At 38.5% G+C, this 19,331-nt stretch overlaps 2 protein-coding genes across 5 annotated transcripts in view; both read right to left on the bottom strand.

The window, feature by feature from the left end:
• rimbp2b (RIMS binding protein 2b) overlaps positions 1-13,409 on the bottom strand; it is a 106,199-nt gene extending 92,790 nt beyond the window's left edge. Inside the window, exons 1-2 of one of the 2 annotated variants that reach the window (XM_044111373.1) lie at positions 13,300-13,409; positions 8,986-9,114 (exon numbers count right to left, since the gene is read on the bottom strand). In XM_044111373.1, coding sequence (XP_043967308.1) covers positions 8,986-9,114; positions 13,300-13,329 — 159 coding nt within the window. In that variant the 5' untranslated portion in view covers positions 13,330-13,409. Of the gene's footprint in view, positions 1-4,663; positions 4,673-8,985; positions 9,115-13,299 lie in introns of those variants that run through there. The other variant, XM_044111374.1, reaches the window with a different exon arrangement.
• Positions 8,983-18,806, bottom strand: stx2b (syntaxin 2b). 3 transcript variants are annotated; one of them, XM_044111381.1, is made up of 13 exons: positions 18,389-18,562; positions 17,661-17,791; positions 17,335-17,496; positions 17,187-17,261; positions 17,005-17,104; positions 16,275-16,349; positions 16,121-16,194; positions 15,796-15,904; positions 14,041-14,114; positions 13,721-13,858; positions 13,530-13,640; positions 13,300-13,421; positions 8,983-9,114 (listed from the first exon to the last, which is right to left on the bottom strand). In XM_044111381.1, exons 3-12 carry the CDS (start codon positions 17,362-17,364, stop codon positions 13,326-13,328), a joined length of 882 nt encoding a protein of 293 aa, XP_043967316.1. In that variant the 5' UTR covers positions 17,365-17,496; positions 17,661-17,791; positions 18,389-18,562; the 3' UTR covers positions 8,983-9,114; positions 13,300-13,325. The 3 variants fall into 3 exon arrangements, with proteins under 3 accessions (XP_043967316.1, XP_043967315.1, XP_043967318.1); XM_044111380.1 differs by lacking the exon at positions 8,983-9,114 and having other exon boundaries at positions 12,786-13,421; XM_044111383.1 differs by lacking the exons at positions 8,983-9,114; positions 17,661-17,791 and having other exon boundaries at positions 12,786-13,421; positions 18,389-18,806.
• Positions 18,807-19,331: the final 525 nt, after the last annotated feature.

The raw sequence follows: 19,331 nt of genomic DNA, 5'->3' as shown, positions 1-19,331 counted from the left end.
ATTATCTGTAATAATCTATTGATTTTATCAATACACATCCTCACTTTTCTATCATACTGTTGGCATATGTGACTCGCTAAAGTTGTATCTCACTGTGAAACCAGAAAACGGTTCATTCCCACCTGCAGAAATCGACATAAAACGCTCCGAAGCATCTGTTCCAGGAACTCAGACTAGAGCACAGCCAAAATCTTAAGTGAAACTGTAAAAAGCAGCTTTTTAAAGAGCTCATAAATCTTACATTAAAAGACGCTTTAATACAGGAACACATCTCTTCCACATAGAAAAGACTGAAATGTAAATCACTCTCCTCCCTATGTGAAAAACAAACAGGAGGATCATAGAGGCAGCAACATTCAGTCAACATTGCGCTGTTACATTCATCCATATGTTTGAAGATGAGATTTCCTGTTTTCTGTTTTTGTTTTTTTTCCTTGAGGACTTTTGAGCTTACCTCCAATAAAAATATGTAACGTGCATTTATATCTTTTTTTTCCCAGACCAACAAATTCTATTTTATATTCCAGTAGCAATAGACCAGTAAAGGATCAAAGAAAATCTTTTTAATTAGAAGTGAGAGCCTTCATCTTAAGTCACAGCTAATTTGTAGTTCTAGCTCAGCTAAATCAAGAAGAGTTTAGTTTCTTCTAGTGCCTCACAGCAAGAAAAAAAAACAAAACGGACGGGGCATAGAGTATGTAAATATCTAGAGTTTAGTTTCTTCTAGTGCCTCACAGCAAGAAAAAAAAACAAAACGGACGGGGCATAGAGTATGTAAATATCTGGTTTTGACTGAGTAAACGATGAAATGTCTCAGTCGAAAGCTGTGTTTCAACCTTAAGTGATGTCAGCAATATTCACAATTACAAGAAGGCAAGAACAAGCACTCAATAAAATGTGAGTAGACATGATAAAACCTAGAGGCTTTGAAGCCAAAGAATGTATGTAAAATTCTGATTAAATAAAATAAAACACCCTACAGACACATTAAAGGCAAATGCTTAAATTGCCATGCACAGAACAGACCAGCATTCGGAGCCGGTGATGTGGATGCTGACAATGATAATGCACTTTCACTCTGCGGTCACAGTCTCCTGAAGTCATCTTCACAGAGATTTCCCAGTGAAGACGATGTTATGTAACAACCACTGTGGACCCGGCTGTTCATATCACTAATGCCTCACACTGTGGCAGGGTCACGTGCTTTATCCAGGCCACATCCAGGCGCCAGCAGCAGCACTGCTCCAGCTGTTACTACAGCGTAGCCTCAGTCACTCAGGACCATGCTGAGCCATGCCTTACCCACACTGCTAACCCTCCACTTAACAGCCGTGTTTAGCTCTACGGGTGTCCTCGGCACCGGAGGGAGCGCTGATTGTATTCTAATCATCAGTGAACACTGTGTCCTGTACTCTGACTTTGTTGTTGTAAAAGAGTGTCCACATTTATTTTTTTTCATCGAGGATATGACCGCAGATACTGAGGACGGTTCTCCAGAAGGGTTCTCTCCATTAAAAGCCGGTCGTCCCTTTCCACTGTTGCCACATGCTTGTTTAGAAGAAAGGATTGCTGCAAAGCAATGACTTTATGCGAGTACCTGAGCCCTCCTAGATAGACCACTTTTACTGATTGTCATTTGCTGTTATGAGCAACTATGTTTCAGTTGTATCTCTGTATACTTATTTTTTATGCCAGTGCTATTTGCTGCAATATGTTCTTTAGCATCAGCAGCAGGATAAAAGGAGAAATTGTGTCAAAAAAGCTCGACTATTTAAGAAGGCTGTCGTGCTTTGCTGTCATTTATGAGCAAAGTATAGAAGTAATATCCAGCTAAGATGCATTATCGTAGTTGAAGCTGGGACATGCTGAGGATGTCCTGGACATAAATGAGTTGTATCATTATGATACAGTGCAGAGTCCATCCAAATATCCATCTTTTGCATATACCAGTTAATCCTTGCTGTTTCCCTGAGTGGGGCTGGGTTCTATCATGTGTGGAATATATATTATAAAGACATTTGCTGAAAAAGCAATACACTAAGAGTAGTAAATAAGCCAAAACTGTACAAAAATGTGTATATTCTGCATTTATGATTTAAAAAAAAAAAGACACCTTTGTAAGTATGTTCTACCTAAAATTTCTCAAGTGGCATAGGTTTAGCTTCACTTGGTTCAATAATTATTGATTAGTTTTTGGTTTTAAATATCCAAAATGCTGTCAAACTGGCCTTTGACAGTATTCATGGCACTACGACTTTTTGTGACTAGTTGTGCTCATGTGAATACTGTTTCCTCCCAAGCAGTTTCCGGTGCGAGTCAGTGCGTCACCGACTACAAGTCCGCTGTCGTGAAGATGTACCTTTTGCAGATGTGTCTGATGGACGTCAGGTCTGAGTCCACCTCGAGTAAATACAGGCCTCTAAAGTGTGAAATACACCAAGGTGGCGCTTTTCATAAGTATTGTTTTAGCTGCAAATGCCTTCTTTGCTACAAAAGATCAAGTGTTCACAAAAGGAATGCATTATTTAGGCAATAAAATATTTTCTTTCCATAAAATAATTGAATTATTTGTTTTTTGTATCTTTACAATAATCTAACAATAACAATCATTTGTTGCAGCCCTAATATATATCTGTTCTACACCCTGAATACAAAACAGACTGTATAGCAGTGATTACAACATCATCAATATCAGATGAATTGGATGACAGATTTGGGACAGACTGCTGGTCAGCAGCGTGTGGTAGCCCCTCGGGTCAGGAAATAAGGAGCAACTCATACCGAGAGCCGAGTCGTACAGCTGTTGTAAGTCCACCCAAAGTTCTCGTGATTTAATGGTTAAGTAAGCTTGCAACAAAGTTTTATAAATGCTTGACACACTCCCTTGGTGTCAGCCCATCTTGGGGGGAACAGAAGCCTTTCATGTTTGCCCTAAATGTCAGGTACAACTTAGCCTCATGCACCCCATCAACTTCCATCAAGCTCTGTTAATACATTTTATCAAGTCTATCCGAGATCAACTGTGTCTAGCAAACCTCCAACAAATGCCTGACACTCCACTAGCTGCTCCATTAGTGATGGCACAACCTAATACCTTCTGGTGAATGTTCTACATGTGCCAAAGATTTTAAAGTTTATGAATTTTCTCACTTTTCTCTGGTGCAAGTTCAACCACTCATTTTGTGTAAAAAGCTCTGACTTTGTTTATGTTGAGTTGTTTATGTAAACTTTAAACTATGAAACAAGAGTCTATCATAAATTTATGGCATGATTTTCCTAAAGTTTACAGGCTTAAAAATAAATAGTCTAGGAAAACCAGAGGACAGAAGGAACGAAAAGAGCCACAACTTAAAAAATATGTTCAACAGAACTTTCTCTAGTTAAATCCCCCGCCCTCAACTCACTGAAGAGACAAGAAATTTGAGCTTGAAAGATGACTGCTTGTCTCTTGTGCATAGTGAAGACAAAAGCCACTTGCTAGCACCTCAGGGGTAATGGTTGAAATGATGAATGGCCATGCCTGCTTGTCAAGGTGGGCAGGATGAGCTACAGTATGAATGGGAGGCGAGCGTCGGAGCACTCTTTCATATCCGGAGGTGCGAGACGGGACTGACAATCCCAATTGTGGTCGCCTTTTAAGTAATTGACCTTGGAATAAAAAAAGAAACTACTGTTTGTATGTGCAAACATGCAGCGAGAAAACATGAAATGTTTATTTCCACAGAAAAAAAATAAAAAATGAATAGTTCGGCATCGATTGTCTACTTCCACTCCTTGTTTAATTCATTCTCATGGCTGCCATCTATAGGACCTAGTATCACTGCAAAGTGAGCTCCGGAGCAATTGGTAAAACATACATGTACACAGACACATTTATTAAACCTAAATGCCCCCTTACAACACATGCTATTAAATATCATAACAGAGAGGTGCAAGCACACTCATCCAGACACTTTTACACACCAGTAACATAGTATCAGCTGATGACTTACAGTGAGCTCCTATAAATCCCAGTTTTGATGGATATCCCTGCATATTTGGTTAATACTATCTATTCAAGCAACTTGCTCAGTTTTAGTTGAAAGTTCTCCTTAATATCCCCAGTCTTGGTCCTTTTTGCATATATTAAAACTGACACATCTTTAGCATCCACAAGATGTAAAAACACTGATATTTTATTTGAGGATTTGAAATATATTCATCAAAAAAATATGCTTCATCGCACATAGATACAGCTAAAAAAGAAAAGAAGAAAAAAAACAGCACTTGCAATTACAATTGAATGCTTCTTTCCATACGCTGCAGCATTTTGTTGGAGACTTGAAGCGATTTAAAAAAAAAAAAAAAGGCAATGAGTTATTGCTTGCAAATAATATCCAGTGTCCTCTGGCTTCTCTGTAGACTGTCAAGCCTGCAATTCCTGCACAGCACAGACCAAAACAGGCTCATTCATCTCCCAAGAAATGCATACCAAAGTAGGCTATGAGTGTAAGCAAGGAAGCAGGGTGCATTTCAATTACCTTTGCCACTAAGAAATGTTCTGAGCATCCCTCTCCCTACACCAGCGCCAGCACCGCGAGGAACATGCAGCAGAGTCAGTACAACAATCCGAGGCTCAGCGAAACATACACGGCTTGACAGCAGACAGTAGATGGTACATTACCTTTGCACAAAGTGGCGATGAAATGCCATGTGTTTCCTAATGTACTGGGAGGACGGAAAAGCAGCGATGGCTATGGCAGCTATGTTGCATAAAATGGTTCATCAGTGCTCGGCAGAAAGAGGCACAGCCAGGCAAGCACAAGGAGAGAGATAGAGAGAGAAAGAGAGAGAGACAGCCAGCGAGCATCGTTCAGCTCACACTACCGAGGCTGTGCAGCAGAGAACACACATCAACACGCCCCCTTGCTTTCTCCCTCTCTATCACTTTTCTCACACACACGCACGCTTAGTCACACAGACTCGAGCACGCAGGGGTGCAGAGGCAGTGCAATGCGCAGCAGCACAGAGCAGCACTCCCTCTCCAGGACGCCTTTGGTTTTTCTTAGATCAGAACTGGTCATTCTCCGTCTTATTCTCAGCAGTCACAAACAGTCCAATTAATGAACGCTCCCAGGAACATTCTTCAACGCACTGCCCCATCAACCGCTGTCGATGAGCCATCAGGATTTAAGCTCACAAGGTCACATAAGTTCCTCAGGCACCCCTCTGTCCCCAGTATATGCTCCTGATTCTGTTGCAGCACCTTCCCTTCTAGGATTTTAAATATTTTTGATCTTTTTTTTTTTTTGCAAACCGACACCGGGACAGTGCCTTGCCTCGTCACGGGTCATTATGCCACAGAGACCTCCCTGGAGGCTGAGCTTGTGAAACCCTCACTCACTGCACAGTGGTCCAGACCAATCAGCTATCACAAACAGCAGTAACATCATTACCATCCAATCTCAGATCAGGAAAGTGCAGAAGGGTATTAAAGGGGATTATTTTGACCATCCTAGTGTGGGTTTTTTTTTTTCTCCCCAACTGCTTAGATATGGAGCAGAGAGGAACATCATGTACAGTGTGGCTGCCCTCTGTGGCTGACGATGGTGTTGCATTTTTCTCTCAAAAAAGCACAGAGGAAGAACAGGGCCCAAAAAACAAACACACTTTGCTGATTGTGGACGCTTAGCAACCACAGCTGCCCCTTTATGACTCTCCCTTTCCCTCCAGCAGGACAATCTGTATAGTCCCAGTCGAGAGCATATATTGTGCAGCACCTCTTAAAAGACATACTACACTAGGTACACCTTTGATGCCAAAGCCTCCCACGCATGTCTTCTAACTGCGGTGTAAACATTTATCAAAAAAGATGCTGAGCTCTGACAATTACCAGGAAGGACACCTGATGTTTCAACCATAATGGTTGCGTTCAGCAACGTCTTGGGATATTCATACTTCTTCTATCGTTCTGACTAAACAGGGTTGGGGGGTTTTTTCCACATTTTTTTTAAATAATAAATAAACAGAATTATCTTCAAGAATTAGTTTGTTTTTCACCGTGGGACAGTAGTGACCGCACGTAGCGTCACAGCTAGCTATGCTGCTGCTGGACTTGTGTTAGTTCAATGGATTCTTTAAATAGTACTGCAGTGGATGCCTGACTACCTTCGAATGTTAAAAGGGATCTAAACCTGTGCAGACAGCTGTCAACGGATGTCAGAGGGCAGCGCAGCAGCAGCTCTGGGCCTGCCTCAGCCAAACTGGCTTAGACACGTCTGGAGGTGTAAACAACTGCTTTGACATTCCCTTTAGTGAAAGACTCACATTAACTAAAAGCCGAGTCCGGAAACAAGAAAGAGCTGGGCTTACATCTGAAGGTGTTCTGAAAATTAATAATACTGAAGCCCAACATGTATCTAATAAAATGACTAACTCTGAAAGTAAAAGTAGTTTCTTCATCCTCATTTCAGAGGAGAGTAAAATTGCTGATCTGAACTGCACCAGACAGGTAGAACAGAAGACAGTCGATTAAAAAACTTTTTTCTTTCTGTTCTTTTTCTTACGGTGTCCGTTACCCCTTCTCTTCATGTACATCTGCACATAGTTAGATTTTCTGAAGAACAGTGATATGACACATTCAGAAAACTCTACCTGTGATTCTATTAGTAATAATAATATAATGTGTTATTATTCCACTCAAATTGTACATCATATCTAGACAAGAATGTGCCATCTAACATGAGCCCAAAGACAAACCGAGCAACCTGTCTGCCGCAGTGGAGAACTTGGCTGTCTTACCATTACTTGGCAAATGTTAATTCCAAAGGTTTCGTACACGTAACTTTGTGAAAGAACTCTCTTCTACTCATGGAAACAGGTGTAAGTTTCTCAGACTATTTAGACAATTGTACCCAATAACCTTTGCATGTTTTACACAGTAAACAAGGTTATGGGGCAGGAACGAATCAAGACTTCCCTGTTTCACCTCACATTAGTTCAAAATGACACAGATTTAAAGAAGTTAATATATTATTTGAGCCTCTTTTCTATTCCTTTTGTAGCTTATGTTCCAAACACAGCTGCCTACCTCGTAGTAGCTCATGCTTTTAGGTGCTAAGATTACCACCAAAGCACAGAAATGTTTTGAATTGGCTGTAATTTGGTGAATATACAGATGGACAGATTCAGATTCAATTACATACTGCAGAATTCAGTTGTAATTTTATTATGCAGTCTAACTCAGTTGATCGCAAAATGCTCGCTAAGAAAGCCAAAACAACTGCGGCGGCTCAAACTGGCTCTCTTCCTGAGCTAGCATGTGGCAGCAGTGGGAAGAAACATCTCCCATTAAGCAGAACATGGCCTTCAGCAAAAACTAGCTCAGCCAAACTAGCCATCTGATTTTTTTCAGAGAGCAGATAGAAAAAAGGGAAAGGCAGCAGCACTCAGTTTTAATGTCTATGGGAAGGTAAAACTAAGTCTACAGAAGACCCGACAGTAGTATCTGTGTTTTTGGTTTTATCTGGGAGAGAAATAGAGCTAAACAGAAGAGCTCAGTTAGGCATTAGATTTCTATTGCACAACATATCTGATGACAAATATGTATGTGTTTGGTGGAACCAAGAGGACCAACTCCGTCAGTGCTATCGAGAAATAAACCTGTGTTACTCCTCTCCCCGTAGTGTAGGATTACATGGAGTATGACTTTAGGGCACCATGCTGTACCAGTGACAGAACGGTCCCACATGCCTCATCCCCTCTGAGAAAGGATCTTCTTGGAGTCTTAGTAAATCCACACGAGACACTTCTATGTACTAAGGATGTCATGTTGAGGTCCTCCGCCTCAACATCAAGTACCAAGATTTTCCCAATCTTATACGAGGTTGTGAAGAAAGCCTCCTCCCCACCTAAACGATTTCAAATAATGATTCAGTTTCATTCAACTTATTAAGGAAAAAAAGCTTTAAAAACGACCTGGCCCTGTCTGGAAACGCCATGATGTAACAACTACATTTTCTTGGTTCAATTTCTCTGGTCACACTCAGGATGGATTACTACCGAACCAACTGAAATATAAATCTGTTAATTATACCATGTGTCACAACATGAAGTAGGCTAAAGGAGTTCACAAACCAACACCTCATGCCTTCGTCTAAGGAGTCAAGAACCGAGGAGAAGTCAATAATCTATCAGTCTGGAAAGGATCACAAAGTTATTTCTTATGTTATCGAAACTTCAGCAAACCACAGTTTGAGCCATTATCCTCAAGCTGGGAAAATATGAAAGAGTGGCCAGCCTAACAAAATTACTCCAAGTGTGCATGAATAACTGACACACAAAATCTGCAAGCTAGGAACTTAAAGTTTAATAAGAAAGAGCCTGTACTAATGATTCTCGGTGCGGACTCTGAAGTATGGTTGTGCTATTTATTCTATAGTAATTTGTGTAGTTATTAATACAGTCCTCTCTGAGGGGGAAAATCAAAAAAGAAAATCAGTTTTTCTTTTTAACCTTTGTGGAAATATTCTTAGCGGCAAACACAAATAGTCTTGGATCCTAGTACCAATTACATAATTTATTTTCTAAACTATCAGTTATTAAACATTTCCTAAATTGTTAGAAATGCGGACATGCATATCACACAGTTGTTACTCACGTGTCAAATCTGCCCACAGGCAAAGATCTCTGTTTAATAATACATTTCTTTTAATGCACATTACATAATAACATGTTGGGTAATCTTTTAGTGACAAGGAGAAGTACAGGAAAAATGCAATGCAGCTTATGGTTAGTAAGTTAGTCAAACGTTAGTAGGGAACCAGATGTGCTGAGAAGTCTGATCTGGGCAAGATTGTCGAAAATGAAGAGCGGTCGCTGAATCCTGATTACAGCTTCAAGCATCAACTGTTGCTGATCCTGGCGGTGCGCAGACCCGGTTCAGTCAAAGCCTTTCCTCTGAAAGCTTACCAAACGGCACACTGACAAACAGCACACTATGCCCACCTTATCAGTGCTTCTCATCCGACTGCTCCTCTTTGCTGTGGCTAACCTCTGTTTCTGGCTTTCCACCACTTCCCTGTGAGGTCTCAGGAGTTTCTCCGCCGCGCAAGTCTTCTCACAGCCCATTGTCCCCTGGTACATGACAGCAGATAAGCCACCTATCAGTCACATTATACGTCTCAATGATACTTCCTGTTTTTGAAGAGCAGTAACCCAACATGACAGAACGGTTTGCATGCTTCCCCCATCGCTGGTCATGGTTAGCAGTGCCGGATGATGTCATAACTCCAGCATGCTCAGATTATAAATATCTGTATTCTGCAGAGTTACATAATAATGGATGTTGGATTACTGTAGACACAAAAAGACACAAAAGATAGCACAGCTGCCACGGGATATGTAAGGATGTCTACATCCTAAATAATCCTAAACAGAGATGTGAAGGATAGTGCATGAAATAAATTCTTATGGTCATCGGTCAAAGGGTTTCAGATTTTATTTTAAAGCTTCCTGTGCTGCACGCTAACAAGACAATAGTGTATTATAGCAAAAAGTCAGAAAAATATGGAAATATACTTTATTTATACATTTTTATTTAGTTTTATACATGCTTCAATTTATTGTCTAAAAGATTAGGTTCTTTATTGGATCGGATCCTAAAATTAAACCCTCCACTGTCATTCTGATCCACACTAGATGCAGGGTGTATTCTGACTGAGAACTAATGACACAGAACAGAGCACAGTGGTCAAGTAGTCATCAGTACAATTCAGCTTCCACTGTGTCGTCTGTGGAAACCGCTTGTTAAATACCCCGGGCAGAATAGATTACTAGCCGGTGAATTTTTATTTGAGAAAAATAAATAGGTTATGACCTGGTTGCCTTAGTTTGTTTTATGCAACCTTTGATTCAGTTTTAACATTTATGTTAGAAAGACACCTAACAAATTATAATTAATTTACTTAATTAACCTGAAATAAACTCTAGCGGTCCTAACAAAACATTTGCTTAGTTACTTCTTTTCGTAAGAGCCACAATTAGAAGAGATGAAAATGATCTTATTGCACAAATGTGTCCATTGGGCTAAGTGAACAAAAATATTCTTGTATAATCTCCATGGCAAAGTGGAAACATCAAACAATCCATCATCTAAACCTACTAATCCATGCAGGAGAGTGGGGCAGGAGGCGTGGTGCAGTCTGATCGGGTCGCCAGTCTATGCAACACAAAGAGACTTGAACAGACACGCCCACACTTAACCTAACACACATACCGTTGGACTGGAGAACCCAGAAACAACGCATCTATAAAGGGAACATGCAAACTCCAAGCAAAAAGACCTCAAGTCAAAATTTTAACCTGAATCTTGTAGCAGTAAGATCTTGAAGATCCAGAGGAGTCAAGTATGAAAGTGGCATTGTTAGGACTTATAAAATTAAAAAACAAAATAAGCTATTAAAAAAGATGCATTATGCTTCATATATTGCAACATGCGTGTGCTCTTTTTTGTGTACTTGTCTGCATCTCTGTATAATAATGTTCTTGTCTATGTTCCTTAGGTGTTTTCTATTACTTTTGCAGGGGCCCAGAGGTTTAAACCCTTTAAATGTCTATTTATCTGCATTATTAATCTTATCTGCTTTAGTAAAGATGTGATTTCCTAGTCTACTCAAGCACTGGGAAACTAGTTTTTCGTGTGTTTTCTGTTTGGGAAATTTTATTGAGAGTAAACTAATGGCAAAGAAAATTAAAGTACCCCCTGTTTTAATTCCAAGGTTGTAAGAATATTGTGTAAAATTTCAAAATGATGTAAAGATAGCCCAAATTGTGGAAAAACACACAACAAATCCCACTTTGTCATTATTTTTTAAATAAATATAAACTCAAAAATGAAACCATGTACTTTCCGAAACTCTGACATATTATATGCACAATGTATGAAATACTGGAACCTGATGTCTAATTTTAACATAATCTGTCATAACATAAATTAAACTGTAAGCTACAATATTTTTCAGACTATCTATTGCATTTACAGTGTTGATTTTACCATAGTGAACTTATAATTATAACAGTGATTATTTGGAAAATGTTCGATTGAGACAAGGACTAAGTAAGTGGATAAGGGGAGTCCTTGTTTGCTCGCAGGCACTATTTCTAATATACTTGGAAGTAAACCCAAGAATCCTAACGCTCCACCTTCATTATTTCTCATTACAGCTTCACTCTTTATTACAGATATAAAAGTGAGACAGCGATAGAACGCCTGATTTCTAAAGAAAATGTAAAACATATTACAAGTAATTTATCTAAATTCATAATAACCATCCGCTTCCAATCAAGAAAAATAATTGGAGATCCTGTGCAGTGATACAGTGATAATCAGGTGGTAGTAAACTAAAGAAACGATACGTTTGGCTCCTTATCAAACACGACGTTTGAAGCCAAAAAACCTCAGACATATATAGGACCAACCATGAGAGTCAATTCATTTAATGTTAAACTTAGTTTCACGGAAATACAAATATATATATAATTTTAAGCTGTGCAGTTTTAGCCCATATGTTTACTTTAATCAAATTCAATCAGCATAACAATGAAAAAGAAAAAAAAAATCATTCCGCACAAACCTTTTATTCTTAATATTTTTAACAAATGATTCAATTATTTAGTTTCAGTACAAAATACAGAACAACTCAAATGGGTGCTCCTGAAATAATTTTCCAAGAGTACTGCATTAATGCATCACTTTTTTCACGATTATTTCAGTCATTACACACCATGTAAGGTCAATAAGTTATGTATTTTTCTATTTCAAAAGTACACCCCAGTCATAATGGTTTCGTACTGTCTTAAAATGAATGAACATACAGAAGTAATACATACAAAGAAGACAGACAACAAAACAAGTTCACATTAAAACATTAGACAAGAAGATTACAACGTTTGAGCCTTTTAAAATTAAATAAAACAGTTTCCGCTCACAAAGGGCAGAGAGGCTATAAGAGGTATTTTGAGTGCAGTCAAACAGAAATCTGAATCTTGTGTAAACTGCACTACATTATACTTACTTCTCTGTACTAAGGAAATGAATCTTGTGTAATAGTACTAAATGGAAGAGGGTAATCATATGGTGGAAGTGGTCAAAGCGTTTTTCCTGACATCTTGTGAACCAAGAAGTCCATCAGTCTTAGAGTAACAGTAAAAGTAGGATCCTCCAAACAAGACGAGGTAGAGAAATGTCTACTAAAATCAGGACAAATGGGGAAATCAGTCACTGTTGCATAAAAGTAGCACTAGAAAGTAGTACTTAGAAATTCATTAAACTTTTCAAGCAGAAATGAACAGAGAACTTGGTTGTTCAGCTTTGTGACTGGCCAGTCTGAAACTCCAAAATCCTAAACGCGCTCATGAACACACATTATCTAAGAATTACTGGTTAAATTAATAACAACACTCCTCAATGTGGAAGCTGTAACTAAAAGAAGACTCAACTTTAGCTATTTTGGTAATAGTGATGTGTTTGAAAATGAAATCAGAGGCAGCAAATTAAAAGCTGTACCTTCTATGTAGGCATAGCACTTGTTCATTTACTTACTAGGATGAAAGAGCTACACTTTGGACGGTGCTGCTCATTTTGCCCCTATGCCGTTCTGTTCCTCTGCAGTTGTTTGATTTTATCAAGTTCAATAGGAAGCACTTGCCACAGGACATCAGTTCACACTTGTCTTTGAACATTTTGTTCAGTTAGAGAAGCAGTGGGCTGACAAGGAGCCAGCTTCACTAGATACCAGAACCATTGATCATATTACAGCAAATATGCTACTTTATTCCTTTGAGTTTACAATACTGGAAATGTTGAAAGCCTTGTAGGAATATTAGAGTTAAGGTGAAGTTGCGCAATCTCTATGGAATACAGACAGTGACTCCAGTTTGCTGTTTGTTATGTTAATTATGTTAATCACAAATCTTAGACTTTTAAAATCTCATCTCCAAGTGATTTTTGTTTTTGTCTTTCAGAAATGATTCCCTGACAGAAATGAAGGAGCCTGGGAACCTAAAGTATGCAGTTTGTAATCTTACAGGGCTGGAAGGCTAGAAAAGTTATTTTGACTGCAGTTAAAGAGAAATGTGAATTAGTAAACTTGAAAATTAACTAAAAACAAAAATTCCTACCTCTGAAATTTGATGCAAATCTTTAATTGCTGCATCCTTACTTTTACCAAGACACTACATGTCTTTACTTTAAAAAAATGAATGGCTAAATTAATTTTCTGCTCAAAAAACTGAAGTTTGTGGATGTGGTGTGTCTGTTACCAATGGTGCAATGGTGACAACAGGCCTCATTGAGGGCGTTTAGTTAGTCCAACAGACAGGCCAACAATTAGTGCGATGACAGCAAGAAGGATCAACAGGGCAAAGGCAAGGATCATGTATTTCTGCAAAGCAAAGTAGTAATAAAAACTTTAAATATTTTGCAATTGAACATAACTTCTTTGAACTTGCATATTTCATGTTTTTATGTTAGACATAAAAAGAACACTTACCCTACGTGATTTCTTCTGGTATCTCACTGCCTTTTTAGTCTCTTCTTTTGCACGATAAATATACTCAGCTGCATTAGAGACATTATTCTCAATGTTGTTCACCATATCCCCCTGTTAAAAGTTTGCATTAGCCCTAAAATGACAATATTTGACAGGCATTGTGACATGGAAGTGTCCGGCTAAGCTAATACCTGAGTTTCTACCAGCATTGCCAAGTCCATGAACATCACATGAAGCTCCCTGATGCTGGATTCCAGAAGCATGATGTCCTGGTGACGGGATTCGATCTCATTTAAGGCTTGACGAGTGATTTGGGAATCGGAAATGATCTGTAGGGAAAACAAAAATATTATGTAGTTTCTGAAACATGGCTAAAAGAATTTACTATCTGTATAAGAAAATGCAGCTGATATAGACCTCCATCCAGCCAACTGATCTCACCAAGGCCAAATCAGAGAAACAGACTTTAAATCAATCAGAATAAGACACAAGTATGAATTAACAAGCATACATCAGATGTGAAGATTGATGGATTTCCGCTCTCCAGCATTTCCTCCAGTTCTTCATTGGTGGTCACTCTTCCAGCTACAAATGACATAATTTAAGTCTTTTTCAAAAAATCACCAATCTCAACTCTCACCAAAAAATGTAACAAGGATTTCAGTGATCCCTCAATGCTGACATGATATATTAATGTGTCCCCATGTTGCTGTTTGTTTTTTTTTTCAGTTGAAACTGCAACTACAACTACAAATTGCTTATAGATATTTATAACAACTTGAGGTTAAGTTTTGCTTATTTAGTCTATTAATCAGTAAGTAAGTAAGCTGTGATGGACTGTTTTTCACAATGACTGCTGGGGATAAACATGTGACTGAAGTATACCCCTTGGATAACAGATGTTTATTTAGAGCTACAAGAACACACAAACACACAAGTAAGAGGCTGCTGTGTTTTTGTTTTTGATCAACTCCATAGCAACATCTCTAACATCTAGATGGATGTAATCTGTGCTGGCAGCTAACATCCTTCTGTCCAGACCATAAAGGTCTGCTGTGAAACCTACGTCCTGCTGCTGTAGGAAGCAGTAATGAAAGTTGTGGTGATGATTGTCATAAGTGGGTCAGAACAAACAATTATTTACCACGGAGACTAAACAAAGGCCAACAGAGAGACATTGCTGCTTCAGGAGTTACAGTGATTTCTTAAACAAGTACTGCTTCAGGCTGAATGTCAGGCATTGGTCCACTCCCAAGTGCTATCTGATTGCCTAACGTCTAAAGAAACATACCGCTTTGCTGATATCCTGTGGACAACAAAAACAAAATTTTATTTCATTTACTTGCTACTATTTTCTTTCTAATTAGATTTTATTGGCGCTTGTAATTCTGACAGAACAGTAGAGGTTCTATTTCTTCCCAAGACTGATAAAGTTTTAGGTACAAAGGACCTTGACATTGCTCACAAAGAAGCTCCAGCTGAAACACTACAAACAGAAAGCTTTGCCTCCTGTTGTGAAACACTCTCCCTAGAGAGCGAGATCGCTGTGCAGGGGCTTATTGTGTCACACCTCTTGCAACGCCTGTTCCTCAGGGACACAAACCGAGCAAAAAACAGAGAGCAAAGAGCCCGACCTGTCATCTAGTACAAACTCTGTCCATTCGGGGTGATTTAAATAAACTGTGTAAGTCTATGTGAGCAGAGATTGAAGACTGTGTGTGTGCGTGTGTGTGTTCTGTTGCGCAGGTTACTCGGAGTCCTCTGCCCATTTCCCCGGCAACCTAAACACAGGAGACGTCTCCAGTATCAGTATCTTCTGTCTGCGGTGTGGAGTCATGGAGCCTATCATTAAAGCCACAGGGACTAAGGAAAACAGCTCTATTATGTACTTTTCATTATTGTTATGTTGTAAATATGGAGATAAAAGTGTAGATTTGACTGTTATCTCTAACAAGGAAAGTCAAATATTCAGTATGAAATTCTGGGAGCTGTTTAATAACTTTAAATGTTTGCATGTTGTATAGCTCGTAGTGTACAAATTATACTGTACAGGAATATATACCATATAAGTCTTCTTAAATATTTTATTTCTGCTTACATTAAAAAAATTCTGTTCCACTTGTATTCACTTAGTTTTCATATAAACACCACATCTAAAGTTTGCATGCAGTTGCAACAGGAAATGAAGCTGATGCTTTGTTCTGTACTTCATATGTCAATGAAGGATGCACATTCAGAGAATGCAGATCAAATACGAGTCCCTTACTTATCTCCAGTTGTCTCTGGATCCTTCCTTTGCTTCGTTCCCGAAAGGACACTTGAGTCTCATTGTATTCAGTCATGACTTCCACAAACTTCCTTGACAGCACAGAGTGCTGATGAGAGATAAAGTAGAAAAGGTAGAAAGTGAGGATTCCCCAAAAGTGGTTCACATTGAGATTTTTAGAATTTAAATGGTTGATTATGCTTTCAGAAATGCTCCGCCAAAAATTATTAAATTATGGTGTGCCATAGCTCAATGGGTGTGAAAGAAGCCACACAGGATATGTAATTGTTTTTTCACATATCCATCCATCGACTGGCTGTCTGACCTGTGTTTTCTGGATCCTGAAGTTGACAGAAGCTCTGCTAATGACGTCGTCTTTTGGCATATTTTGCTCCATGACTAGGACAGGAACGACGACAGCATTAACTGACTTCACACAACACATGACAGAAAAGTGCAACAATCACAGCTAAACTCACATTTTAATTTAGTTCGCACCACATTGGCACTCCCTTTGATATCGTTGGTCAGTCCATCTAGCTGACTCTTTGTACCTTCACATGCAGAAAGGAAATACATTAGGCTGTACTTATGGGCAAGGAAAGAAAGTGTCATACTGAATTACTGTCTTTATGTACAACTTGAATCTCCTCTATTTTTATACTGACACCTAGCAACCATCCTAAGATAACATAGCAAGGGTCAAAATGCACAACTTCTGGGTTTTTCCCCAGTTATCAATAAACAAATATTGATGATGGCAAGACATTTTAATCTGTCATGGATTGTCTTGCTGTTCTCCCTTTTATGCAACAGGAAGACTCTCATGTCTTTTTCAGGGTTCCTATCATTTGTTTAAAATCAAAATGTACAAATTTTTTTCAGACAGAAATCTCCAGAAGGTAAATACAGGGCTTTACTGGATTTATGATAAATATTTCCACAGGATGACAGGTGAGACCTCAACCTATAACGGCCTCAGATGTTTGGGGCTGTTTTTTGCTCACAGATTTCCATTCCACAAGCTTTTTATTTCTATCCAGAAGCGAAGTAAATCTGTTGACCAAAAACTCCAGTTGAGCCCAAAATAGTTTTGATTACTTCAGTCTTAAGAATCATCAAAAATACTAAGGTCTACTGAACATACGAATAAACAAACACAGCATTTTTAAATACCTGTGTAAAAACAAAAACAAACAAAAAACTTACTGTGATCTGGATTGGGTGCAGACAGAATCATGCTGTGCAGCTTCTTCACCTCCTCCACTTGGTAGGAGATTTTATCAATGAGTCCCCTAACTTCCTCCACCTTAATTAGTGAAAAAGCAGATAAATTACTCATTGTTGTGTGAAGTTAAGCCCAATCTTAATAAGCATCCAGTCACACCTACACTCCTGAAATAACTCTCCATGAAGCCATCACTGCAGTCCTCAGTGACAGCAACCTCCTCTACTTGACTTTTATTCTGTAAAAAATTTAAAAACAAGAATGCATTTTTGTACAACTTGCAGTGCCGCCCAAGCTGAGGTAGCACTTACAGCAGCCAGTTCAGCCAGACGATCCTTCATTACGCTCTCCTAGTCCGATCCTTGCATCTCCTTCTCAGGTAATTTCAGCGAAACATACCCCAATCCTTCTTAAAAACCTCCATGTGTGGTCTTACAGCAGGCCCACCATTCCTAGGACTGAAGCTCCGGTGACTGTCGGGAAAGATCAACTGATAAGATCTCTGACAAGACAACCCTCGCAGAGATGTTGAAGTTGGTATTCAAAGTGGGTTAAAGCGGCACCTTTGCAAAACAGCCGATTAAAATGTGTCTGTAAGTTTTCATTCTTAATTTATTTTTTTGTAGAGTATATTTACCTCACGACGACGCTTGAAATCCGCCACAGATCTACAATACCGCCCCACCGAGAATACGCTTCCTTTCCCAGCTCGGTTTCAGGTACATAGAAACAACACTCCCCACCTCCACACAACGCACACCACTCCGTCTACAGCACAAATAAAAGTCACCCCTCAAAAACTGATAAATAGACCAACAAAACCATTTTGTTTTGGAGGTCAACAAATATTGGGTAATAAAATCCTTACAAATTTTGTTCAAGCAAGGAAGTTTATGAATGTAATCTATAAGCGGTTAAATTCTATTTTAGTAAATTATGCTTAAACGACGTGGTGCCGTTTGAAAAATTACACAATAAAAAATTAACAACTCTGAGTTGTAATAGAAATATATACATATATGTTTAAAGTTACATCTTCACCATTTTTTATTCATATATTTAGCAGAATTTCAACTAAATATTTAATTCACAAGCCAACTGTTTAGTTTACAATCTAAATATTTAGCTCGAAATTAAATATTTATTTTGCAAACTAAATATTCAGACCGAAAGTACATATTTTGTCAATTAAACGTTTAATTTTCAAACTAAATTTTCTTGATAACTAAATATTTAGGATGCTAGCTACTACATATTTAGTTCGCAACTAAATACGTAAGTCCAAGCTAAATATTTAGCTAATATGCAAATTAGCTTGCCGATAAGGTAAGTGGAATATCAAAATAAATGCTGGGTTTTTCTCACTTCTGGATGAACTCTGCTGCTGGCGGAGCTGAATTGCTTCGGTCGTTGCTCAGGTAATGTGTTGTTGTTGTTTTGTTGTATATATAATCGATTTTTTTTTCTTATTGACACGTCCGACGCGATAGTTGAAAAGACAGAACTTGGCGATTTCTATAGCAACAGTATCTGAATCAACTTCCGCCAATGCGATCCAGAAAAGAGCACTTCCGGTTCATGTTCGATTTACTGTTTAGATGTTGGATAATGTCAACATAAACGCGTTAGAGCAATGTTTAACGCAGTGAGAACATTAAGGACTGTCAGCATAGTCTTCCATCCATCCATGCTTACGGCTGGGCCGTAGTCCAGGAATTTAAGTTTTAAGTTTCCGCGCAGCTTTTAATTGGCATCAGCTGTGATAAAGAGAATCCACAAATCTGAACCGGAAATGATCCGCGCCATCTTAGTAGGTAAGTGCATGGGCTACTCATTGCAGACCTATCACAAAAAGATAGGTCTGAAATCTTGACCAGTGTGCAAGGATAAGATACACGAACAAAATCGCTGCTGTCAGGAACGACCCGCATTAGACGCAAAATGAAAATATTTCATACAAGCTGCCACCAATCTCCCACTGAACTTGAAGAGTGAGTACACCTTGTGACGTCACACTAATGACTGCAATGTTGAAAGACTATTTTAAGCTTATATATTTTAAATGTAGAATAAGCAAGACGGTAATGAATGAATGAATGTCAAACACCTGCTATTTATATATTAATGAGCTACTGATTATGCAGATGTTTGTATTTCCATTAAATAAAATATAAACAATAAATCTGACTTTATTTAATTTGCCTACCATTTAAATAACATGTAAATAAATGTTAAGTTTTTTAAGGTTTTTTAAGGCGTTTCTAATTGTAATTAATTCATTATCAAAATCTTTCAAAAATGTATGCAA

The sequence above is a fragment of the Gambusia affinis genome, linkage group LG03 (genome assembly GCF_019740435.1).
Source record: "Gambusia affinis linkage group LG03, SWU_Gaff_1.0, whole genome shotgun sequence".
In the NCBI taxonomy this organism is placed as follows: Eukaryota; Metazoa; Chordata; class Actinopteri; order Cyprinodontiformes; family Poeciliidae; genus Gambusia; species Gambusia affinis.
This window is presented reverse-complemented; position numbering and strand designations above follow the sequence as displayed.

Bases quoted from the DNA above. Each gene is read 5' to 3' on its own strand.
- stx2b (XM_044111383.1), bottom strand. From the start codon at position 17,364: ATGAAGGATCGTCTGGCTGAACTGGCTGCT. The intron at 15,905-16,120 runs GTCAGACAGCCA...ATCTCTCATCAG, and splicing joins TCAGGATCCAGAAAACACAG to CACTCTGTGCTGTCAAGGAA. The intron at 13,859-14,040 runs GTATGCTTGTTA...TTTTCCCTACAG, and splicing joins CATCAATCTTCACATCTGAT to ATCATTTCCGATTCCCAAAT.